This window comes from Ctenopharyngodon idella, chromosome 15, assembly GCF_019924925.1.
Source record: "Ctenopharyngodon idella isolate HZGC_01 chromosome 15, HZGC01, whole genome shotgun sequence".
NCBI classification, from domain to species: domain Eukaryota; kingdom Metazoa; phylum Chordata; class Actinopteri; order Cypriniformes; family Xenocyprididae; genus Ctenopharyngodon; species Ctenopharyngodon idella.
The window spans coordinates 7,256,820-7,284,129 of NC_067234.1; the positions used below are offsets into that span (position 1 = coordinate 7,256,820).

Here is a 27,310-nt window from a genome sequence, read left to right on the forward strand (position 1 = left end):
ATGAAAATACTCACTCGTTTTTTTTTTTTTTATCGCATGGCTTCTAGCTACATTATATTGCTCGGACATAACAGAAACGCTGTTCTTTTTGTTCGTTTAATTATATTGTAACAATGGTAGCCAAAGCGAAATATTAGTGTAAAGAACAAAGAGAAACATAAACAGATCAAAGCAACTTTTCAACAAATGTGTTTTTGTTGATCACAGCGGTTGTTACGAAAATATAAATGCTTTTGATAAATAAAGGAAAGCTTGTTATTATACAACATGCGAAAAGATCTGGAAAGCACCGATCTTATGAACCGTTATGATGCAGTGTTTATCTCTTTTATCTTTTTTAAACTGTTTGTACATATTTCTCATTTATTTTGATGTATTTATTATAAATACAAATACTTACTTTTATTTGCAGTATAGCCTATTATTTAAAAAAAATGATACAAAAACCCATGATACTCTTGTATAGTATAAGTGACATTATTTTTTATTTTATTGATTATTAAATAAAAATCTAAAATGGAAATGATATTTGGAATAATTTTACATTATGTTATGTGTTTGAATAATTATACTGATTTAAAAAAAAAAAAAAAAAAAAAAAAAAAGGTGTCCCAGGGGAATGTTATTCTTACATTATAGCCTACCAAAAGACCATACTGTACCCGTTTGTTTGTAAGAATTCAGGACCACGTCTTAATCTGTACAAAGTTTGTGCAGATGCTTAGATAACTGGCACTATGTTCAAGGATATCCTGCCATCTAGTGGTTAAAATACATCAGTGTCGCTGGCATTTGTTCTCTGGGAATATCGCGTTTGATGAAGTGACCTTGTGTCACAATCTTGATGTTGAGTCAACAACTTCTTCAGGATGTGACAGCAACACGATAGTCCGCTTTCTCTTCTTTCCAGGGCACGTGGTTCCAAGAAGCCCCCGCATGCCGAACAACACACACCCCTGCCCTGCGTGTGTGGCATGTACACACCTGTGTTGTGATCGAGGAAGTGTGGGTGTTTGCACCGGCTTCAGGTATGTTTTTCGTCAGTAGTAAGAATACTACTTTCACAGGACACTTCGTTCCGAGGCTCTTGAACCAAGTACATTATTGGAAATAGTCTGTAGAAGTGTCTGGCTACTGCCAGAGGAGACGGTGATCCGAGGAAGGGTGGGTGAGTGTGAGAATACCTGGACTGTGTGATCATGCAGAACATATGTAAGATTGCAACACTTGAGTTTAATGTTGCTAAGACATTGTGATCTTGGCATGTGAATGTTGGCACATGAGGAAGTTCAGACAGTGTCGGGCTGAAAGGGACTCTTGACCGCTCATGGGGGACTCCTGACCGCTCATGGGGGACTCCCTCTGAATCTGGATTAAAGATTAAGACTAGGCTAATAGAGATCTCGCAGGTCAGATATAAATATCCTATAAATACACTCAACTTATGCAATGTTCTGTGGCGTACGTGTAAGTTAATGGTGAAGATGTTTCCCCCTGTTTCTCTTTTTGTCACTCTCAAAACTCCGGCTACTTAATTCCAGCTAACAAAAAATATGTTGTAATGTTACCATGAAGTTATGAAAACGTCATGCGAATTAGGGAACATTCCGTTTTATCATTTTGCAAACATTATGGGAACTTACTTTTGAATGTTCTGTAAACGTTCTGAAACAAGTAGTAACATTTGAAACTAAAGCGTTTCAGAAATAAATTGTTACATATGAAAAATACTATAGTAATTTATAGTAAATACTAGTAGCATGTTTTTGAACCATACTATAGTAAAGTACTTGAATTAATTTGTTGTGGTAATTCTATAGTTGCTGTGGTAATATAACTATAGTAATAGAAACAAATTACTTTACCCAATACTGTACAAAGTTTAGTATATTATACTACAATACACTACAGTTTACTGTAGTAAAAACTAAAGTATACTACAGTATTTATTACAGTTTATCAGTTCACTATAGTTAATACTACAGTATGCTGTAGCATTCATTAACAAAGTGTTGTAAATATATACAGTATACTACAATTTAATATAGTATGGTTCAAAAACACTATAGTATTTACTATAAATTACTATAGTATTTTTCATGTGGAACAATGTAGGCTATAAATAACATTTTATTGAACTGAACTGAATCAACACTGAACTGAGCTTGAATAACTGAACTGAACTTGAGCTGAATAATGACACTATTGACTTAACTGCTTTACAGGAGAATTTGTATTTGTTACTATATTGTGAAGCTGCTTTTAAACAATCCTTATTGTATAAAGAGCTATAGAAATAGAGGTGATTTGACTTGAATGCATATTCAGTATATATTTACAAAATAAATGTATTTGTTTCTCAAAACATTGAGTTTTGATTTCTAAGTGGTAAAATTAGGTATATTTACACTATAAACAAATGCAAGGGGGTAAAAATAAATGATTTCTTCCTCAAAACAATGAGTTTTGATTTCTAAGTGAACAAATTATGTGTAAGTGTTTTCACACATGATCATTAGGTGTAGGTAATCGGTAAATGAGTGTGCCATTTGAATGGCAGTGTTTTCTAAATGAAACACAAGAGCTGTTAGTTTTGAGTGATGTGTCTACTGTCTAATAAAGAGAACTGTGTTTGTTTAGGATTTCATCAAAAAGTTTAAAGTGTAAAGCAGATAATGTGCTTGCAGTTTTGCAGACTTGGTCTGAAGATTAATTATATGAGTGAATGATTTCACTGTGTGAGCATCAAGTACCACTTTTAGTGTGTAAGCAATTTTTAAAAAAAGTGTAAAAACCAGGTAAACCTGAACAAATGTTATATTAACATTACTATGTTAATAGAATGTTTTTCCATAACTTTGAGAAAACCTTACCAGAACATTAGCTAAAGTTGAGATTGTTCCCTGTTAGCTGAGTTCATCGTTCAATATGGAGTTTTGCTTCCTACAGTATAATGGATTTTAAAGGTGCAGTCTGTAATTTTTTTGTTTAAAAATGATCTAAAATCCATTTTTGAGCACATACATAACCAGACAGTGTTCATAACAATGTTTAAACGTAATGTTTAATAATTTCAGTGATACAGGTTGGATCTCGCAGGAAATATGAGCTTCCGCCGTTCGTCTTTGCGTCATTACGTCACGTCTGTATACATACAGGAGTTCCGGCTAGCAGGCTATATTGCGTGTGTGTGGATTCTGCAGGTGGCGGATCGTTTGTAGCCTGTTCTTACAGCAGCTGGAATAATTAAACTTATCATTTTGATGGCAGATTGTAATCAGGAAAGTTTAAAACGACAATCATGTGCCGATGCACAACGTAAAGATGATAATTCCGCAAATAACTGCAATTTCAGGGTTCAAATAGAGATGGCAACAAAGAGGTAAAACTTACGGACTGCAGCTTTAAGTAAGTATCCACTTCATACGTTATCATTCACACAGAACGTGTTTTTGCTTTTTAAAACACAAGGCATATGGCAGTGGAATGAGAAAACTTGCAATGTCTAGACTAGACTGCTAGACTGGGTTAAACTGTTTTTTTTTAAAGGGAACCCCGGGTATTAAGACTTGTATGGCTTAATAAAATGTAAATGATGTCTCTTACTGAAATATGTAGTAGACATTATTTTAAAAATCTACATAGTTTTATACATTTTGGACAATGGGGGGGCGCCATTTTGTTTCGGTGTGCAGTGCATTCTACGTCGATGACGTCAAATGGTTGCACTTGGTGAACTACTGGCACTAGCTGTTGTTATTTTTACTGTAACACAACTCAGAAATACTGATACGATGCCACATTTTGCGGCTTTTGGTTGTAATTTTCAGTTGAAGGGCGACAAGAGAAGTAATGTAAGTCTTCACTGCTTTCCTAGCGATAAGAGAAGGAGAAAAGAATGGGAAGATGCCTGTGGACAAATAAAACTTCCCAAAGACCTGCGTCCTTTAAGACCTTTACCTCTGATTAATGATAGGAGAAACGAAGCTTGAACCAATTGCTTCACAAAATGATTCACTGTTTCAAAGCGTTTGAAACGCCACACGCTGGTGACCCCTGCTGGTCAAAACAGTGTAAATGCCATGAAAACACATTTACATACAAACCTTTTATAACACATTTTACAACATTTTATAAAAATAACAACAGCTAGCGCTAGTAGCTCACCGAGTGCAACCATTTGACATCAATGACATAGAATGTGCTGCATACCTAAACAAAATGCCCCCCCCCATTGTCCAAAATATGTATAAAATGATGTGGATTTTTAAAATAACGTAAGTCTTTCATGGGTTTTCGATTACATATTTCAGTAAGAGACATCATTTACGTTATATTAAGGCATACAAGTCTTAATACCCAGGGTTCCCTTTAAGCCTTTAAGCTGCCGTCTTTCAGAATGCTGTGTTTAATGCACAGCTTACAAAAGCAGCCAGATGCGAGTGCAATGGTAAAAGACGTCAGTCTGGTGCATGTTTCCATAAAAAAAAAGTATGGAAACACGTTCTCTGGGAACAATCTGTGATGATCCCATGTTCTTCTTGTTTTCTGCCTTATAAAGTATACTGAAGCGTTGTGGGTACCGCTGAAAATGTTTCAGTGTGTGAATGAATTGTTCAAATGGATCGAACAGAATCGCCAACAATTGTAGACATTTTTGCAAACCTATTTGACCGATTACAAAAAAGGTAATACATTTGTGAATTGGGCATCGTTGTTTTGATTGCTATATTAATTCTACATGATTTCTGAAAAATAACTGGGGAAAATTACTCTCAGGTCTGTATACAGTAATCCACTGTACCGTGGTAGGGTGACAGTAGACCTACTTTTTGGTAGACATGGGTTTGTGTGTGTGTGTGTGTGTGTGTATATATATATATATATATATATATATATATTCTGTATATGCTATAAATTGTGTGTAATATTAGCCTAGGCTACTTTTTTCTATATTGATGTGTATACTATTTCAAAGATGGTAGACGTGTATGTTAATCAGGGCAAATCTGAGTTAAACGTTTTTCTGCACTATTTCTACACAGGAAGTGATGCAATATAGCAGAAGTTAACGATGGTGCCACATCCTGTCACTCAAGCCGTCATTGATCTGTCAGCTGGAGCATGTGGTAACAGCCTTTATTGATCATATCCTGTGTCTGCATAAACAAATGTAATATATGGGATGTTGCATGCATGTCAGATCCAGAACAGATTAGATTTAAAAAACCCAATTTTCATTTCACAGTTATTTTGACAGGGTGCCATAATACAGTGTATTTTCCACCTGTCTGATTTGCACAAACTTTGCATGATGATGGGAATTTTGTTACAGTAAGGAACAAGATAGAATCAATTATTTAAAAACATCGAAGCATGTTCTGCAGTGCATGTTCTGTTTCCTCTCTTCTGTCTTTGTAAGGTGGGATTGCGTGTGTGTTTAGCGGGCAGCCCTTTGATACAGCCAAGGTGAAGATGCAGACTTTCCCCGGCTTGTACAGAAGCTTTGTCCACTGCTTCGTGTCCGTCTACAAACAGGTTGGACTGCGAGGCCTCTATCAAGGCACCACACCTGCCCTCATAGCCAACATTGCTGAAAACGCTGTGCTCTTCATGAGCTACGGCTTCTGCCAGAATGTAGTGCGCTTTGTTTCAGGAGTGGCCCGAGGCACAGAACTCAGGTGGGGTGTTTTTAACATTAAATTTTGGGCACTAAACTATGAAAATCCATGATAAAAATGCAAATTATTACATGTTAACAACTATAAAAATCTAAGCAAATAGTGAATTAAACATAACCTATTTTGTCATTTTTGTGTGAGGGGAAAAAAAAAAAAAAAAGATTTGTTAAATTTCAACTACACCAAACAATTTTGTCATGGAAAGTTTTTTTTAAAGTTAGTGTACTTGTTTACCAAGGAGACACCAGAGTCAGTGAATCTCAATCTCTGTGACTCAATAGTGAGGCACGCGCACAATTTCTTTCAATGAAAAAATAAATAGACATATAAAGTTTCTACCTCAATAATAAAGCTGCCATTTTTTAGTGCGAGTGCATACAGGCTTCATAATACAACATTACATCTACCTTTTAGTAAGCAAACGTGTCGCCCTCGCCTTGTGGTGGCTTGGAATTCCAATGGGAATCGGATATGCGTGTTTAGACTTAGGTCGCATGTCCAGAGATTGGATATGTATCTGATTTAAAACCACATTTGGAAGTGGCTCAGATCGGATGCAAAAAATCTATGTCAGATGTGGGCAAAAAATCTGATTTTTTTGTGCCAGTGTAAACGCAGCCTTATTGAACAAGTAAATTTCCATATGTAGCTCTCTAACAGAGTTCATTGTAAAGCATTATCTAAAGTGAAGGACCATTTCATTATGGGTTTTGTAGCACTGTGCTGGAATTTCAAGGAAGTCCCATGTCAATTAAAGGGTTAGTTCACCCAAAAATGAAAATAATGTCATTTATAACTCATGTTAACTCATGTCGTTCTAGCTTTACGAATCCTTCTTAAAAGGTCTTATAAGTGTAGAACAACATGAGGGTGAGTAATAAATGACATAATTTTCATTCTTCCGCAAAATGCATGCAGTTGTGTTTTTTTAATTGCTAGAGGCCCAAAAGTTAAATAATGTACTTTTAAGTAATATTTTCACACTTTTCTCATAATTTGAAAAATATTCTGTTGACAATTGATATTTATCATTCATGAGTGTTATTTGGTTTCTTCACAATCCCTACATCAGTGGTATATTAAAACTTTATAACACACACACACAACACACACACACACACACACACACACACGTTTGTTTTTGTGAATTGTGGGGACATTCCATAGGTGTAATGGTTTTTATACTGTACAAACCATATTTTCATATTTTCATATTTTCAAACATATATACAGGTGCATCTCAATAAATTAGAATGTCATGAAAAAGTTTTTTTTTTTTTTTTCTGTAATTTAATTCAAAAAGTAAAACTTAAATATATTCTAGATTTATTAGACATAAAGTAAAATATTTCCAGACTTTTTTGTTTTCATTTTGATGATTACAGCTTGCTGCTCATCAAAATCAAAAAATCAGTATCTCAAATTATTAGAATATTTAATTTCAAGTTCTATTAAATTACCATTCTCAGGGTATAAATACTGGGTTTAGGTCAGTAATCCCAACAGCAGTCATGGGGAAGTCTGCTGACTTGACAGTTGTACAGAAGACGATCATCAAGACCCTCTGCAATGAGGGTAAGCCACAGAGGGTCATTACTGAAAGAGCTGGCTGTTCGCAGAGTGTTGTGCCAAAGCATATATATGGAAAGTTGACTGGAAGGAAAAAGTGTTGTAGGAAAAGGTGTAAAAGTGAAAGGAATGACCGCAGGCTTGAGAAGATTGTCAGGCGAAGCCGATTTAAGAACTTAGGAGAGCTTCAAAAGGAGTGGACTGAAGCTGGAGTCAGTGCATCAAGAGCCACCGCACACAGACGTCTTCAGGAAATGGGCTACAACTGTCACATTCCACGTACCAAGCCACTTCTGAACCAAAGACAACGTCAGAAGCGTCTTACCTGGGCTAAGGAGAAAAAGAACTGGACTGTGGCTCAGTGGTCCAAAGTCCTCTTTTCAGATGAGAGCAAGTTTTGTATTTCATTTGGAAACCAAGGTCCTAGAGTCTGGAGGAAGGGTGGAGAAGCTCATAGCCCAAGTTTCTTGAAGTCCAGTGTGAAGTTTCCACAGTCACTGATGATTTGGGCTGCCATGTCATCTGCTGGTGTTGGTCCACTGTGTTTTCTGAAGTCCACAGTCAACGCAGCCATCTACCAGGAAATTATAGAGCACTTCATGCTTCATTCTGCTGACAAGCTTTATGGAGATGCTGATTTTATTTTCCAGCAGGATTTGGCACCTGCCCACACTGCCAAAGGTACCAAAAGCTGGTTCAATGACCATGGTGTTACTGTGCTTGATTGGCTAGCAAACTTGCCTGACCTGAACCCCATAGAGAATCTATGGGGTATTGTCAAGAGGAAGATGAGAGACACCAGACCCAACAATGCAGATGAGCTGAAGGCCGCTATCAAAGCAACCTGGGCTTCCATTACACCTGAGCAGTGCCACAGACTGATCGCCTCCACGCCATGCCGCATTGATGCAGTAATTCATGCAAAAGGAGGCCCAACCAAGTATTGAGTGCATAGAAATGAACATATTTTTTAGAAGCCTGACATTTTCTGTCTTTTTTATTGATCTTATGAAGTATTCTAATTTGTTGTGATAGTGAATTGGTGGGTTTTTGTTAAATGTGAGCCAAAATCATCACAATTAAAAGAACCAAAGACTTAAAGTACTTCAGTCTGTGTGCATTGAATTTATTTAATACACGAGTTCCACAATTTGAGTTGAATTACTGAAATAAATTAACTTTTCCACGACATTCTAATTTATTGAGATGCACCTGTGTGTGTGTGTGTGTGTGTGTATGTATATATATATATATATATATATATATATATATATATATATACACACACACAGTAAAACCAAAATATGACAAGATCTCAGAGTTAAACTGTGTCAGAAAAAAAAAAAAAAATCTTAATTGTGACAGATAACACTTAAAAAACAATTAAAAATGTAATTTCCACCACAGAATGCTGTATACATAATTTGTCATATGGTGGAAATTATACTGTGGTGGGAATTTTCAAGAGTGCACAGGACCAAAAGTTGCCATAGTTGAAGGAACAGCCACATTAGTGCTTGCCATAAACTGGAGTAACTGTCAAGATACAGTGAAAACATGAAGCTCTATTAGACTTGTAGGAGGTTTATGTTATTTATATGGTATGTGTTAAAGCGTTGAACACTCCTCTTCCCCCTTTTGCTACATACAGTAATAAGAATAATATACTGATTTTGTTTAACATTTCCCACTAATTTATTCATTGTATAAAGGTCATTATAATTAACATGTTAACTGTCACTCCTACTTTGGAAAAATGATATTTCCAACTTGTTATAAATCTTGAATACATTGGAGCACAGACTTAAAGGATTTAGTTCACCCAAAAATGAAAATTCTGTCATAAATTACTCACCCTCATGTCGTTCCACACAAGTAAGACCTTCGTTCATCTTCGGAACTTAAATTAAGATATTTTGATGAAATCCGAGAGGTATCTTGACTCCTCCATAGACAGCAATTTAACCACCACTTTCAGGGTCCAGAAAGGTTCTAAAGACATTGTTAAAATAGTCAACGTGTCTGCAGTGGTTCAACCTTAATTTCATGAAGCAATGAGAATACATTTTGTGCGCAAAAACAAAACAAAAATAACGACTTTATTCAACAATATCTTCTCTTCTGTGTCAATTCTCCTACACTGTTTACGTCCAGTGATTACAGGTTCTTTGTCAGAACGCCGACTCATTATTGGCCGGCTCCTCCGTCAGCAGCATCAAGCGCATGCGTCTTGCTGCTCATGTAAACAGTGTCGGCCAATACTGAGCCGGTGTTCTGATGTAGAACCTGGAAGCGCTGAACGTAAACAGTGTATGATTAGAGTATGAATTATCATATGCAGTAAAAGACAACAATACTCAAGCACTAAAAGGTTTTGCCACAAACTCAACTGACTGGCTTCTCTACTGTGTGATTTTATATCACTCTCTTCAGACCTTACTGTACATGAAGAGCTTCCAGAACTTCTGATTGAGGCTGTGCTGTTCAATTATTACTGAACATGATTTATGAGCTTCTACAACTTTTGACCTCCTAACTGAACTCCATTCCAAAAATTGATCATATTAATAAAAAGAGTAGCCTATACATAAAAATAAATAACACAGTTTTCTCTTAGTCTTAAGTGCAAACAATAAGTGCAACAATAATCAAAGTACTCTCTCAATAGTCAAAGTGCAAATAGAGACCAAATTTTTCTACAAGCATGATACAGAGCCCAACCTAAGATAGCTTTCATATTGGGAGATATCTGCATGCATCAGGGAGTTGCTCTCAAAATGAGGGGTATTGAAATCGTGTTTGAATGCACGCTCGTGTTTTACTTTCATGTTTGCACGTACTCTGTGAGAGCGCCAGTGCTGAGCACACATTCTACAAGATCACACAATTGTCAGAGTTGTGTCAGACTGTTGTGCAACGAATCCTCCACCATGGTCTTGTCAGTCATAATATTGCGAGATAGCTTTTCACCTCGATGTGAAATCTCATGTGAACCACTAATTCAAAATAAAGGTCTGGACATGCCTTATGACTCTGAATACTCTTGATGCAGATGAATAAATTACTGTTTCTCTGTCATTTATATTAAAAATCAGTCACCAAATATGAAAACTAGAGTCTGGAAATATAAACATAGTTTGCATATATATATATATATATATATATATATATGCAAACTATGTTTCATGCATATGAATATATATAGTTTGTCAGTATTACTTTAGGTTGGTGGGTCAGTATTAATCCTTTTTCATTTGGTGTCACTGTTCAGAAATGGCAGTATGTCTTGATTCATGTGCAGTCCTTCATATTACATTTGATTTGACATGAAATAATGAACTATAATAATGTGTTTATTTTCAGTGATATGCAGAAGGCCTGTTCAGGCTCTGTCGCCTCTATCTTCTCCTCTCTGGCTTTATGCCCCACTGAACTGGTTAAATGTCGACTGCAGGCCATGCATGAAATGGAGGCGTCCGGCAAGATTGCCAGTGGACAGAAAAGGTCTGTTTGGACAGAGGATGTTTTGGTAGTTAAAAATGAGAAATGAGGCTTGTTGTGTAACTTTACGTCCATTTTAAAAGGGATGATACAGGGTTAATCAAATAATTTGGTATTTTTATTGTTCACATCCGTGTGTAGTGACATCTATATGGCTAAATATTTGATGGTTAATGTGTAGAGTTACTATACAAAAACAATTTTTAGAAGAGTTAAAATCCTGTAGTTTTGAATGAAGTGTTGGCATTTGCAAGAGATATGTGACGTTTTGCATGTTGTGTGTGTGTGTTTTGTGGCTTTTTGTGTTGATTTACTCTAAACTACTGTTCCTAAGTTTGTAGTACTTTTTATGTTTTTGAACTTTCAATTTAAGACAAAATGACCTCAATATCACAGTTGTCCAGCAGTTCTACCACTTAAAGTTATCATATCTTGTTGAAGTTCCTCTCTGTCTTTCAGCACGGTGTGGTCCGTTGTGAGAAATGTGCTGCGGACAAACGGTCCTCTGGGTTTCTATCAGGGTCTCACCACCACTATAGTCCGTGAGATACCTGGATACTTCTGTTTCTTTGGAGGATATGAACTCAGCCGCTCCATGTTTGCCCACCACATGGGCAGAGACAAAGAGCACATAGGTCAGCCCATGGGAAGAACACCATATACTCACCTTCATGTCATTCCAAACTCATATAACGTTTTTTCTTGTGTGGGAGATGGGAGAAGAAAACACAATTTTGATGACAAATAAAGATCACAAATAATATGATTGAGTAAATCAGACAATCTATGTTTTCCCATTTTTTTCCAGTTTACCAAATTTACCAAATGTTTTATTCAAATTCTGAATGGATTATATATCGCCTAGAAAGTGCACAAAGAGCTCTATAATCACTAAAAAGCTGTCACTCATTTCAATTCATTGTGATCTCACAAATTTCTGCTATAATCAATGAAGCTGACTACACAGTGAATCTCTTATTTAGCCCACATAATGTCTACACTTTGTTTGTTATAAATTAACTTATACAGAGAAGATTTACGAGCATTCAGAGCTCAGCACTGGACAAAAACTCAAGTGTTTTGAGTGGTGAGTGGATTCTAACTTAGACACGTCTGATTGGCCATTTAAGAAATCAACAGATATGTTTGTGATTGGCTACATTACTCAACGCTACAAAACACATTGTAAATAGAAACCTTTGAGATTACCGTGACCACTGATGGGGAGTGTTATTTACTTTTAGTCAAACTGAACAAAACAGGTTTAAACCAGAAACCATGATTAGACCAATATAAAAATGCACTATAAATAAATGACACAGCCATTTCACTTTTTTCAGTGAATTAACAGGATATGCTCCTCACGATCTGTGTCTTTCTGACAGGTGTCGTGCCATTGATGTTCAGCGGTGGTTTCGGCGGAGCCTGCCTCTGGTTGGTTGTGTACCCCATAGACTGTGTGAAGTCTCGCATCCAGGTTATGTCTTTAGCAGGGAAACAGGAAGGCTTCCTCAAGACTCTTATGGGAATTTTACGAAATGAGGGTGAGATTTCTGTATTTATCCTTGTTTCAAAATGTAGTGACACATAGTCAACATTCTATCTGTGATCTGGAACCTCATAAGTGGCTGATTTGGAAAACTCGAACACTTGGCACAGGAAAGTCAACTGTTGATTTGAATTTTTAGTTTGCATGTTACCAGCCTAATGGCATGATATGCTAATAAAACATAAAACTGTAAAGAACACAAAAATAAAATAATCATTTAACTCTAATATATCTTTATCTTTAATATCTTTAAAGTTGTGTTAGTCTTTAATTCCAGGCAACCCGTAACCCATGTTTTTCCAACCTTCTACCCGTGAAAGTGCACTGGAACGGCAGTCAAACCCGTGACTTCCCACCCGTGAACTCGTACTAGATCGATGTACTCCCAGTTCCGCGCTCTGATGTCACATAGCCCGCGAAACAACAATGGCAGCCCCTATGGATGCGGTGTTTATGCAAGTGCACGGTAAAATAACGTAAAATAAAAGGTATAACAGCTTCTCTTGTCTTATGCGCCTTTTTTCCTCCTCCGTTTCCCTCAAATAAGCAAAGAGTAAGCACCTTTGGCGATAGAAATGATTGTAAATGAGCATAAGCCCCATACGGTCCGCCATGCTTGTTTACACTCAGGCAGTTTAGTGTCGACTTGCCTGGAACGCTACAAAGTCGTGAGTCGTGGTTTGAAGTTGTGAATTACGGGCTCAAAAACCTGCCTGGAATGTAGCATTACACTCACCGGCCACTTTATTTGGTACACCAGTTCAACTGCACATTAAAGTAAATATCTAATCAGCCAATCACATGGCAGCATTTAGGCATGTAGACATGGTCAAGACAAGCTTCTGAAGTTCAAACTGAGCATCAAAATGAGGAAGAAAGGTGATTTAAGTGACTTTGATCGCCGCATGGTTGTTGGTGCCAGACGGGCTGGTCTGAGTATTTTAGAAACTGCTGATCTACTGGGATTTTCACGCACCACCATCTCTAGGGTTTACAGAGAATGGTCTTGTTGATGCCAGAGGTCAGTGGAGAATGGCCAGATTTGTTTGAGCTGATAGAAAGGCAACAGTAACTCAAATAACCACTCGTTACAAGTGAGGTCTGCAGAAGAGCGTCTCTGAATGCACAACATGTTGAACCTTGAAGCAGATGGGCTATAGCTGCAGAAGACACACCAGGTGCCACTCCTGTCAGCTAAGAACAGGAAACTGAGCCTACAATTCACATGGGCTCACCAAAATTGGACAATAGAAGATTGGAGAAATGTTGCCTGGTCTGATGAGTCTCAATTTCTGCTGCAACATTCAGATGATAGGCTCAGAATTTGGCGTAAACAACATGAAAGATCATGGATCCATCCTGCCTTGTATCAACGGTTCAGGCTACTGGTGATGTAATGGTGTGGATATATTTTCTTGAGACACTTTGGGCCCTTTAGTACCAATTGAGCATTATTTAAACACCACAGCCTACCTGAGTATTGTTGCTGGCCATGTCCATCCCTTTAAGACCACAGTGCACCCATCTTCTGATGGCTACTTCCAGCAGGATAACAAAGCTCAAAATCATCTCAAACTGGTTTCTTGAACATGACAGTCAGTTCACTATGCTCAAATGGACTTCACAGTCACCAGATCTCAATCCAATAGAGCAGCTTTGGGATGTGAGTAACAGGAGATTCACATCATGGATGTGCAGCTGACGGATCTGCAGTAACTGCTTGATGCTATCATGTCAATTTTGACCAAAATCTCTGAGGAATGTTTCCAGCACCTTGTTGAATATGTGCCACGAAAAATTAAGGCTGTTCTAAAGCCAAAAGGGGGTCCAACCCCATACTAGCAAGGTGTACCTAATAAAGTGGCCAGCGAGTGTATATTGGAGTGAAATGGCTTCTCGAACAAGAACAAATGTAGGGTGGCACTTGATTTCATCCATGGGGAATTGATTGAATGGTTGTGGTTTGCTATTGGTGGATCTCATGTAAGTGAAAGGTTGTCCCACCCTCAAGCCAGTAAACACGTCATCAGAGAAGAGAAGAGATGAACTGCAAGAGGGAGATTAAATTTTGATTAAAGATTACGAGGGCACATGAATTTGAGACAATAATAATGTGCACAGATAAATGATTTATAAAAATATACTGCAATGGGGGCTCAATGTGTATTATTGAGCATACATGGGCTGATATTCCAATGAAAGACATTGAAAAATAAAGTTAACATTTGTTAATGGTATCAGTACATAACAAAACAATTTATTCTTAGATTGCAGCATGTTATATTCTGGTGTCTTGTTTACAGGAATGGCGCCTCTGTATTCTGGTTTGACCCCGACTATGATCCGAACTTTTCCTGCCAATGGAGCGCTCTTTTTGGCCTATGAAGTCAGTCGCAAGATAATGATGCAACAGTTTGATCACTGAGTCCATCTCTCAGTCTTGGGAGTTTTTCAGACATTTTTTAATCCCATCTTGTGTTTTCAGTTGCATGGAGAACATGCCTTGTGGACATTTTGTCCACCTAAGTGTTGTTAATTTATGTGCATCTTGAATATTTTATGTGTGAGAAAGAATATTTAAATGAATGAAAAAACTAAATGTGTATGACTCTGAAAATCAATGTTTCAAACGAGGGTTATTATTGTTAACTAAAACTATTGAAACGTGTTAATTGAAATAAAGCTGAAATAAAATAAAATATAAATATTAGTTGGAGAAACTAAACAGACATTAGAAATGTTGCTTTGGTAAAAAAAACTTAAGTTTAAGTTGAAGCACTAAAATTATTAACTGGAAATAAATAAAAACTAAAACTGAAAAATAAATAAATAAATAATTCAAAATGCAAAGGATACACAGAAAATTCTATTGTCCATAAAGTACAGGACACAGCTTACAGTATGTCATAATGGCCAAATGCATATACATATATTGTAATGGTGGCTCAGTGTTTCCACTGAGTTGATCTGTGCCTGTCTCTATGGTGAAGTAGCTCTTGACTGCAAGTTACACTCGGTTCTCCAGAGACCCAAAGCTCTGCTTTTATTGTTTGTCTAGTTTCCTTATAATGAGGTCTTGGTTTATACATCTGAACAACTTTGAAGGTTAAATAGTCGTGTGTGTGACAAATGTGTGAACAAACAATATTGTATTTTCCTGCTACGCTTGTAATGTTTTTGATATAAAATACACCCCTTATGTTGCAGTGCCTCATATGCCATACAAATAAATGTCATTCAATGATTTTACAAACACTTAAGCTGCACTGCTATTTGGACTTGATGTGATTAAATATTTATTAAATATTAATTCATTCTAAATGAATTATTTAAAAATGTAATATTTATTAAATATTTAGAGATATTTATATTTTACAAAGTAATAGTATCAATATTTATTAATATAAATATTTGGTAACACTTTATAATAAGGTCTCATGTGTTAACCCTTTAAGCCCTGAAGGCATTTTTAGACTTTTTTTCTGAGTGACATAACACAAAAGTAAAGAGTCACTCCAAACTATAGCAAGGAGAGTCAAAAGGTAGGTATTGTTTGATAGAAAACTTTTAATATTTTTTTAGAGGGGAAAAAAAATGATTACATTTGGACATTTTCATGCTGAGAAACTGCTGATAAAATAAAACAAATATATAATTTTTATAATTTTACATATCTTTCTTATTTGACATGCAATAACTCAGGAAGGAAATAAGGTAGGAGGACAATTGTTTTTTGTTTGTTTGTTTGTTTGTTTGTTTGTTTTTCCCCTACATGTGAGCTACATCTGGATCAAATTTTGTGGTGATAGCATAAAGTAATCAAAAGTTACAGCATTTGGAACCAAGGTAGCCTTTTTGTTTAGCCCTTGACGCCCCCTAATGGGCATTTTTAAAATCGTTCCTCCATGAGGAATATCTCGTGATTGATGCAAGAGTTTATGTTTGACTCATTTCGGTTGGGAGCATCCACTGTAAGTAATGATGTGACATTTTCTACAATCTGTGCACGTTTCATGAAGTTATGAGTGAAAACACAACGTGAAATCTACATATTGTTTTTAGTTAGCGCCTGTGGGGTTTTATGTGTCATAACTCCGTGAGGAATATTGACCCATTGGATTATGTTGATTTTGGACTCATTTTAATTGTGAGAATCTGCTGTAAATAATGTGCCATTTTCCACAATTGGAGCATGTTTCTTGAAGTTACAAGTGAAAACGTGACAAATGCAGCATCCGTATATTATTTACATATGGGTTTTGTGGGGCCTCACGTACAAAAAACTCGCTTTAGATTCATATCCTGCAAGACATATTCTGTCATATTCTGCAAGACCTTCTAGAAGTCGCACCCCATCTACGCTCAAAGTGTATGTGGCAGCCATCATAGCACACCACACACCCAAGTTCCTTGGGTCTTATATAGTGTCTTATCAGAGTTAAAGGGTTAGTTCACCCAAAAATGACAATTCTGTCATTAATTACTCACCCTCATGTCGTTCCACACGTGTAAGACCTTCGTTCATCTTTGGAACACAAATTAAGATATTTTTGATAAAATCCAATGGCTCAGTGAGGCCTGCATTGACAGAAAGATAATTAACACTTTCAAACGCCCAGAAAGCTACTAAAGACATATTTCAAACAGTTCATGTGACTACAGTGGTTCAACCTTAATGTTATGAAGCGATGAGAATACTTTTTATGCACCAAAAAAACAAAATAACGACTTTATTTAACAATATCTAGTGATGGGCTTAATTTATGTTCCGGAGATGAACGAATGTCTTATGGATGTGGAACAACATGGGGGTGAATAATTATTTTAGAATTTTCATTTTGGGTGAACTAACCCTTTAAGGCCCACTCCACCAGAAGAATGGCCTCCTCCTGTGAGTGGTTAAGTGGGGTGTCCATTGGTGACATCTGCGCAGCAGCCGGCTGGTCTTTTCGCCTTCCACCTTTGCCAGATTTTACAACCCAGATGTCCCTGTTCTTCAAGCATGGATTATGTCTGTTTAAACCTAGTCCCTGGCCCCTGAAGGGTCCTGTCAGATTAGGGTACCATGCCTCACAGAGCATGCTATGCTGAGTAAATTATGGCACAGCGCTATTGGATTAAGTTCCCCAGTGTCAGCAAAACTGATGCAATGCGAGTGAACCGTATCAAAAGGGAACGTTTTGGTTACTAAAATAACCTCGGCTTCCTAGATAATGGGAACGAGCATTGTGTAGCTGGCCATGCTTCTATGCTCATGCACGAGTTAACGCTTGCCGCTCCTCAGTCAAAATATTCTGATGATATGGCATCCAGTACCGACTTATATAGGCAGTCGGCCCCACCCGGGCTGAAATGCCATTTGTCTGTGCAGGTGTGCAGACGTGATCCAATCAGGCTTCAGTTTTCAGTTCAGCTTCCCCATAGTGTCAGCAAAACTGATGCAATGCTCATTCCCGTTATCTCATGGAACCAAGGTTACATTAGTAACCGAAACATTTTTTTTTACATATATATTTGTTTTTTTGTGTGCAAAAATAACTTATTATAAATGAATTATAAGTGAACCTCAAGGAAGATATTAAAATAAAAAATAAAAATCTGTGTCATGACCCCTTTAACCAACAACTACAGCAAAAAATATGATATTGGAATTTTAGTTTAGCAGACATAACACACAGGTCATATCTGGTCGTATGTAAACATTTTTCATGTGTGATGGTATGTTATGTGATTACACATCTCAGATTTCCTGCCTTGTGATGGTGCAGAAATCTTTTAATTATAAATCTCCCACTACAGCTAAAACAATATTTGATAAATTTACCTGAACAAATAAAATATTACTTTGCACCACACAATATTCAGGTTCATGGTATTCACAGATATCAATTGAGTCCGAATGCTCCCCTCCTCCAGTATTGTGGTCTAGTGGGAGGCAGGACACACCCTCATGGGAAGATGAGCACACGTTAAAAGCTTCTGTTACCTGCCATTTGCCATAACACATCTTACACTTGTGTTGCTCCTCAAGATGACCACCGTAATCAGGGTTCAAGACCGGGAGACTGAGAGTGGCAGACATATAATACAAGGTATGCCTGTGTACATTTCTGTATCTTAAAATCTTAAAAAATATTCTAACATTACTAAAATAAAATGTTTTTTTTTTTTTTTTTTTTTTTTTTTTTACTGCAATTGTAATAATTAACAAAACTGCCAATAAAATGAAAAAAAGGTGTTTATATTTATTGTACAATAACAATGCACCATGGCAAATAATGTCACTGTCAATTTTGTACATGACTAAGTTTTTAAGGACCGTGATACTAATGCATGCAGTGAGGGATTGTATGTGTAATCGTAAGCACGTGGTAAGTCAGTAGGGGTGTCTCCATGGAATTTGATATGTTTACCTGACATGTAATCCAGGGATAAAAAGAAATTTAATATCCCATTGATTAAACTAAAAGGGCATTATCTCATTGTCTGGTTTGCATGTATCACAGCCTTTGCCAGTAAACCTTCAAGAAGCTTCTTTAATAAAGTTTAAATTTAAGAGTTTTAAGTTTAATTTTGTGGCCATTTTAGGACACTGATGTAGGACACAAAAGGAGGTGCTTCACATTCAGAAAATGTTAATTATCCAACTCAGGAGGTCAAATGAAAGATTACATGAACATTTTGTTCTTATTATATAAACTTAATTTGTAATTTTCTAGCAATTAACATCAATTTCAAAAAGGGAAAAAAAATCGAATACACAAAACAACAGAATGTAAAAGTGTTGTTAATAACAGGGTTGGCACATTTAGCCACATTTAAGATCACTTAGAAAGGGTCAGCTAGTTTGAAATAAATATTGTTAAGCTTTTTTATTTCCCATTACTTGTATTTCCATCATGCTGTAGAAAGGTGTCCATATTTGATTGATTGATTAATTAATTGATTGATTGATTGATTGATTGATTGATTGAGTTGAGCTGAGGTGATCTCTTAATCTCCCACAAATTTGTGCCTCTTATGCTTTTAAAAACAATCAAGGGTGTACCATGCAAGGAAAATCCCACAAAATGTTGGCTCCATGTCTTTCAGATGACAAACCACCCTCGCTGGGATGCTTTGGCTGGTTCATTATCTTTATCGCAATCATTATCACCATTGGATTGCTTCCTGTTACCATTTTTATGTGCATCAAGGTAAGGTGTGTCTTGAGAAGACTGTTATGGATAGATTTTCCATAAACAATGTCTTGTTCAACACAATAATTATCATCTATGTAAATGATGACTGACTGTACATACAATTTACTCACTGGCTCATTCTTAGATTGTGAGGGAGTATGAAAGGGCCGTGATTTTTCGATTAGGTCGTATTGTGGACAAGAAACCAAAAGGACCTGGTATGAAAAAGGTTTTCATTTTTAATTTCATCTTATGGAATCTATTTAACATCTGGATCCCATTAAACACATACGATTAATCAAAATTGTTAAATCTTACCATGTGAAAAAGAAAGTACACACTATTTAAATTCTATGGTTTTCCATATCATGACATAATAAAAAATCATCTTGTCCTTAGCAGGTCTTGAAATTAGGTAAATACAACCTCAGATTAACAAAAACATATGACAAATTACAGTGTGTCATTATTTATTTAACAAAAACTAGGCCAAAATGGAGAAGCCATGTGTGAAAAACTACACCCTTACTGCTTCCATAGGAATTTAGAGATTAAATTGCGGTCAGGTGCTGCTAATCTAATGCCTTTGACTAACTGATCATCAGCAAGTGTGTTCACCTCAATAAAAGCAGAAGTTTTGGCATTTTACTGGTCTGGAGTATTCAGGTGTGTGTTAACAAAATGCCAAGGAGGAAAGACATCAGCAATGTCGATTTGAACGATTTGAAGTCCATCATTCTACAATGAGAAAGATTATTCACAAGTGGAAAACATTCAAGACAGTTGCCAAACTTCCCAGGAGTGGACGTCCCAGCAAATTCACCCCAAGGTCAGACCCTGCACTGCTCAGAGAAACTGCAAAAAACCCAAGAGCTACACCTCCGACTCTACAGGCCTCAGTTAACATGTTAAATGTTAAAGTTCATGAGAGCACAGTTAGAAAAAGACTAAACGAGTATGGCATGTTTGGAAGTGTTGCTAGGAGAAAGCCTCTTCTGTCTAAAAAGAACATGGCAGCATGGCTTAGGTTTGCAAAGTTTCATCTGACCAAACTACTACACAAACCACTAACTACAAACCACACAACTACTTCTGGAACAATGTCCTTTGGACAGAAAAGACCAAAATGGAGATGTTTGGCCATAATGCACAGTGCCAAATTTGGCGAAAACCAAACACAGCATATCAGCACAAACACCTCATTCCAACTGTCAAGAACGGTGGTGGAGGGGTGATGATTTGGGCTTGTTTTGCAGCCACAAGGCCCTGGGCACCTTGCAGTCATTGAGTTGACTATGAATTTCTGTATACCAAAGTATTTTTGAGTCAAATGTGAGACCATCTGTCCTAAAGCTTAAGGTCATGCAACAGGACAATGATCCCAAGCACACCAGCAAATCTACAACAGAATGGCTGAAAAAGAAAAGAATCAATGTGTTGCAATGGCCCAGTCAAGTCCAGACCTCATGACGGACATGCTGTGGCAAGAGCTGTGCATAAACACATGCCTGCAACCCCAATGAACTGAAGGAATGTTGTAAAGAAGAGTGGGCCAAAATTACTCCACAACAATGTGAGAGACTGATAAAGTCATAAGAAAAAGATTACTTCAAGTTATTGCTGCTAAAGGTGATTCTACAAGTTATTGAATCATGGGGTGTACTTAGTTTTTCACACGTGTTCTCCATTTTGGCTTTATTTTTGTTAAATAAATAATGACACATTGTAATATGTCATGTGTTGTTGTTCATCTGAGGTTGTATTTACCTAATTTTAAGACCTGCTTTTTATTATGTCCTGAAACATAAAACCATAGAATTCAAAGAGGATGTACTTTCTTTTTCACATGACTGTACATATTTATATAATGTAATAAGTCATTATTAGAAAAACATCCCTGTTCATAATTTTTAAAATATATAATCGTCTACATTTGAATATTGTTTATACAATTATTTTATAGGAATTTTCTTTGTGCTGCCATGCACTGATACATTCAGGAAGGTGGACTTGAGAACTGTGACATTTGATATTCCTGCTCAAGAGGTAAGAGGTATGTGTACATAGGCCTATACATATATAAAGTTTTCATTTTAATTTTAGTTTAAGTTTTAGTAATTTTGCTAGGTGCAGTAAGCGATTTTTGATTTTTGTTGATATTTGAAATCTTGCTTTATTTCGATAAAGGAATAATTTTTTATACTTTTAGTTAACAATGGCAGCATATATATTCTGATCGAGGGTTGCAGACAGTGTTGGGGAAAGTTACTTTTAAAAATAATGCATTAAAGTATTGTGTTACCCCCTAAAAAATGTAGATGATTTTTTATAAAAGTAATATTACATTACTTTTGTGTTATGTTTTCTCACCTGGGCTGGACTTTTTGTGTAATAACAAAAAACAAAGTTCTATTTTTGGCAAATGTAAAGGGCTTTTCACACCAAAATTGAAATGAATAAGCCTCAGGCTGAAGAAAATGCAAATCTAAAGTAATTTGTACTGATTAATGTGCTTGATGTGGGCTTGGATCTTCAAAGGTCAGCAGCAAAGACATTGATTAATAAAGTGAGATTAAATACATAAAGTATATTTGTGTAATTTAACATATTTAATATTGCAGGTTTGCATTTCACTGTTTTTATTCATTCTGAGGAATATTGAATCTGTTTTTGTGCAAGTGAGACAAGTAAATGCACGTTCACATTAGAACTACAATAACCATCATGTTCACACATTACGATTTCTCTCAACATGGTGACAGGAGAGCTGTCAACCAATATATGAGGAGAAAAAGTAACTTTTGTTACTTGTTTAAAAAAAGTAACTCAGATACTTTGTTGTAAATTTAAAAGTAATGCATTACTTTACTAGTTACTTGTAAAAAGTAATCTGATTACATAACTCGCTTTACTTGTAATGCTTTACCCCCAACACTATTTACAGGTATGTAGCCCTTATGACAACCCAACGTTTGCCAAATAAAACATTCATACAAATATAATGTTAAATAAACACGATTTGGCAAGCTAAATCTGAATAAATAATTCATAAAGGTTTGGATCATTATGACAAGATGAGCATCTATATGTGTTTATGTGAGAACAGTTCCTGACGAAGGACTCTGTGACCGTGAGTGTAGACGGTGTGGTGTACTTTCGTGTCTTTGACCCGATCTGTTCCGTGGTCAACGTGTCCAATTCAGACCATGCAACACGGCTGTTGGCACAGACCACCCTGAGAAATGTCCTGGGCACAAAGAACCTGTCTGAGCTGCTGTCTGACAGAGAGGGCATCTCACACAGCATGCAGGTACAAGAACTCTCTTCTCTGATCATGTGTTTACTGGTGCGAGGCCGGGACAACCTGTCACTCACACGAGATCGACCAATAGCAAATCACAATAATCTAACCATCCAATCAATTCCCCATAGACAAAATCAAGTTTCGCCCTACATTTCATCTTGTTCGAGAAGCTGTTTTACTTGTGTATATACATCAAATTAGGGAATAAAACACTATCACAACTTCCATTTCATGCCGATTAAATGAAAAGTAACAAAAGCTTAAAAAAATCTCTAAATATTACATTAGCAAATAGCACAGTGTATACAGGTATAGGGGGCAATTTTGGACACAGCCCAGGATTATTTCTTTGCTGTTAAACTGATGCTTCATCTTTACGGCTGAATCATACTCATGGATCCTGATATAGCTTTGTATCATCTTGATGACAGATTGCCTTGGATGAGGCCACTGGCGTATGGGGCATTAAAGTGGAGCGAGTGGAGATAAAGGACGTTAAACTGCCACTCCAGCTCCAGAGAGCCATGGCTGCAGAGGCTGAAGCAACTCGAGAAGCCCGTGCCAAGGTGAGACTCCCACAACCAACTCTAATGCAGTGCTTCATGTACTGGTATTCAATTATGAAAATCAGCTCAATACTGCCCAAATAAAAGGCCCAAAATTGAATATAGGTTGTACAAATAAGGGAAACTAAGATATCACTAATATAACAAAATAGTGCACACACAGTCAATATTTAGTTTCAACAACATATGGCAAATCCACCAATGTATTCTGAAGAAGCCTTATTTTGTTGCAGTGCATTGTCTTAGCAAAAACATGTAATCCACACCGAACGTACATAATAAATTATCCTTAAAGATCTCTCACAGTCAACTAACTGTAGTGCAACCAATCAATTTTTACCCAAATTAGTGTAAGAAAAAGTTCTTCTGAAACATGTTTCTCAGTAACTACAAACCAATATTTGGTGACAAACTAGCTAGCTGTGTGATAAGTGATACATACATTTGAGCTACATTTGCAACCCTGTAAGCTACTCTGGCATAGGTTTCATTCATTTTATTTTTTAATTTTGATGTTTATTTAATGTCAGTTGCTATGATATAATATTTCTCAATGCTCTAAGGGCCTTCAGGGATCATTTAGAGAAAATCTGAATTACAGCCCTATAATCAAATTTTATAGCTGAGACGAATACATCACACTGAGGAAAATCCATATATCAGACACAACATAAGACACATGCGGCTCAAGTGTATTATTCTTGTATGTGTGTGTAGGTGATTGCAGCTGAGGGGGAGATGAACGCCTCGCGGGCCCTGAAGGAAGCATCTCTAGTGATGGCTGAGTCTCCATCAGCTCTTCAGCTGCGATACCTCCAGACTCTGAACAACATCGCAGCAGAAAGAAACTCCACCATTATCTTCCCCTTGCCCATTGATATCATTCAGCATTTCATATCTAAAAGAGACTGATGAATCCAGATTAAAGCTACACTGCTTGTGTTCTTAGAAAGTTATGTAATGTGACATATTTCCAGGTGAAACATAATTCAGTGAGAAACAATGCAGCCTTTATCCATTAAATTAACTGGGTAGTGAAATATGGTTAATATTATTTTTTAACAGACTAAAAATAATTTCCCTCAAAAGTCTTGTAGCTGACGTTCAGCTCATTTAAAAGTAAGAAACAGGATGCTTTTACATGATCTTTTAATAAACCCAAAGTGCAATAAAGTGCAACATAATCATCAAAAGAGTTTCTGAATGCATCACAACAGTGATTAGCTACACTAACAAGGTTTGAATCAAATAAATAACTGTATATCACAGCGTTAAGACATGCTTTTCCATTAATGTGTTGTAACATAGATCACACATAAAGCTCATAGAAGCTGTACAACACAAATTAGGAGAAGAGAAAAAAAAAAAAACAAGAGGACATTTCAATAACACAATCATGGTACAATCCTCTCTTAAATATACGATAACAGACAGTTGTGTTTGTATTCAATTTAAAGGGACAGTTCATCAAAACATTAACATTGTGTCATTATTTATTCACCCTTAAGGCCTGTTCACTCCAAGGACAATAATTATAGTAATAACGATAAAGATGTAGATCTAAAAATCATTCTAAAGATGAAAGAAAAGCAGAGTCCACACCACTATAACTATAACGACACAGAGAAACGATACCATTGGAATCACTTTCAGAACCATTTTTCCAGCTGATGAATGATAAAAACATTGACAGCCAATCAGAATCCATCCTGCTTTAAAGAGCTTGGACATTTATAGTGGCAGACGACAAAACTGTAGCATGCACTTAGAATAAACAGAACAATATTGTGTGTTGGTGTGGACGCTAATATAGTTATCATTATAGTTATCGCTCTTGGTGTGAACCGGCCTTTATATTGTATCAAACTTGAATGCTGTTCTTTTTTGTACTGTTGTGAAGTTGTGAAGTCTTCATGCAGCTTTCATCCATACAATGGTAGTTCATAGTATGGATTTAGAAAACTTGGAACATATTTCAGTCATATTTATTACTTTTTATGATGTTTATGGTGCTTTGACATCTTTTTTGGAGCTTGACAGCTTATAGTCACTATGAACTGTTGTTGTATGGAAAAACGCTACATTCCCTTGTGAAAAAGTACACATTAGCATAAAAAAAGTACTTCTGGAAAAAAAAAACATACTTTAAGTGTGAACTGAATGATGTTTTCAGACAGTTAATTGCATATTATTTGCAATTAAATGAAAATGCATTATAGCTTTTCACTTAAGTAGGACTTAAGTACATCTTTATATATAAATTAATCATTCTATTGTCTTTGAAATACAGCTAAAGTTTACTTCCGAAAGTACTGACAAACTAAATGTTTATGTTAAACTAAAATATACTTTTATGTCATTTCTATTGAAACTTGTGTAATGTATTTCAATATATTTGTAATTACACATTTATATGAAGTTGCAATTTCAAATATATCAATTTTAAATGTAATATTGAATAACACTAATTATAATCAAGTGCATGTGCTTTAAAATGTTTGTCAACATCTAAATAAGTGCATGACAAAAGATTATTCAAATGATTTAAAATGTGCTTGTAGAGCTGTCAAATCGATTAATCGCGATTTATTGAATTTAACCAAAGTTTGTGAATATATAATGTGTGTGTGTGTGTATACAGTTGTGGTCAGAATTATTGGCACCCTTGGTAATTATTATTAAAGATGACTGTAAAAATAAATCTGCATTGTTTATCCTTTTGATCTTTAATTCATAAAACTAGTAAAAATCTAACCTTTCATTGAAGGAAAAGAATTGAAAGTGGGGGGAAAATCACATTATGAAATAAATGTTTTTCTCCAAAACACGTTGGCCACAATTATTGACCTGTGTCTAAATCGGCCTAATGCGCGGTGAGGAGGAAAGTTTGAGTGGCCAAAGACTCTCCAAGGATCACAGCTGGAGAATTGCAGAGATTAGTTGAGTCTTGAGTCTCAGAAAGCCTTAAAAAAATATATATATCAAACAGCACCTACATCCTCACAAGTTGCTCGGGAGGGTTTCAAGAACAATCCTCTGCTCTCATCCAGAAACAATCTCCAGCATATTCAGTTGTCAGACAAGACTGGAACTTCAAACGGGACCGGCTTCTGTGGTCAGATGAAACTAAAAAAGAGCTTTTTGGCAGCAAACCCACCAGATGGGTTTGGTGCACACATGGATAAAAAGTACCCAATGCCCACGGTTAAATGTAGTGCTGGATCTTTAATGTTGTGGGCCTATTTTTCTGCTGGAGGTCCTGGACATCTTGTTCAGATACATGGTATCATGGATTCTATCAAATACCAACAGATAAAAAAATCAAAACCTGACCGCTTCTGCTAGAAAACCAATAACGGGCCATGGTTGGATCTTCCATCAGGACAATGATCCAAAACAAACACCAAAACCAACACAAAAATGTGTCACTGAGCACAAAATGAAGCTTCTGTCATCGCCATCCCAGTCCCCTGACCTGAACCCTAAAGAAAATGAGTGAAATGAAGAGAAGAAGCACCAACATGGAGCTGGGAATCTGAAGGATCTGGAGAGATTCTGCATGAAAGAATGGTCTCTGATCTCTTGTCAGGTGTTCTCCAAACTCATCAGGCATTATAGGTGAAGACTCAGAGCTGTTATCTTGGCAAAAGGAGGTTGCAAAAAGTATTGAATAAAAGGGTGCCAATAATTGTGGCCAACATGTTTTGGAGAAAAACATTTCATAATGTGATTTTCCCCCCACTTTCAATTCTTTTCCTTCAATGAAAGGTTATATTTTGGCTAGTTTTATGAATTAAAGATCAAAAGGATAAACAATGCAGATTTATTTTTACAGTCATCTTTGATTATATTTGCCAAGGGTGCCAATAATTCTGACCACAACTGTATATATATATATATATATATATATATATTACACACACACATTTACAAACTTGTTAGACACGATTAAACACGAT

At 36.3% G+C, this 27,310-nt stretch overlaps 1 protein-coding gene across 1 annotated transcript; it reads left to right on the forward strand.

The window, feature by feature from the left end:
* The first annotated feature begins 614 nt into the window (after window positions 1-614).
* Window positions 615-26,055, forward strand: slc25a15a (solute carrier family 25 member 15a). The gene is made up of 13 exons (XM_051862422.1): window positions 615-1,028; window positions 5,046-5,129; window positions 5,423-5,681; window positions 10,614-10,754; window positions 11,211-11,386; window positions 12,137-12,295; window positions 14,604-14,723; window positions 19,342-19,496; window positions 19,627-19,699; window positions 21,445-21,527; window positions 22,588-22,791; window positions 23,217-23,351; window positions 24,069-26,055. The coding sequence occupies exons 2-13, from the start codon at window positions 5,075-5,077 to the stop codon at window positions 24,261-24,263; spliced, it is 1,755 nt and encodes a 584-aa protein (XP_051718382.1). The 5' UTR covers window positions 615-1,028; window positions 5,046-5,074; the 3' UTR covers window positions 24,264-26,055.
* Window positions 26,056-27,310: the final 1,255 nt, after the last annotated feature.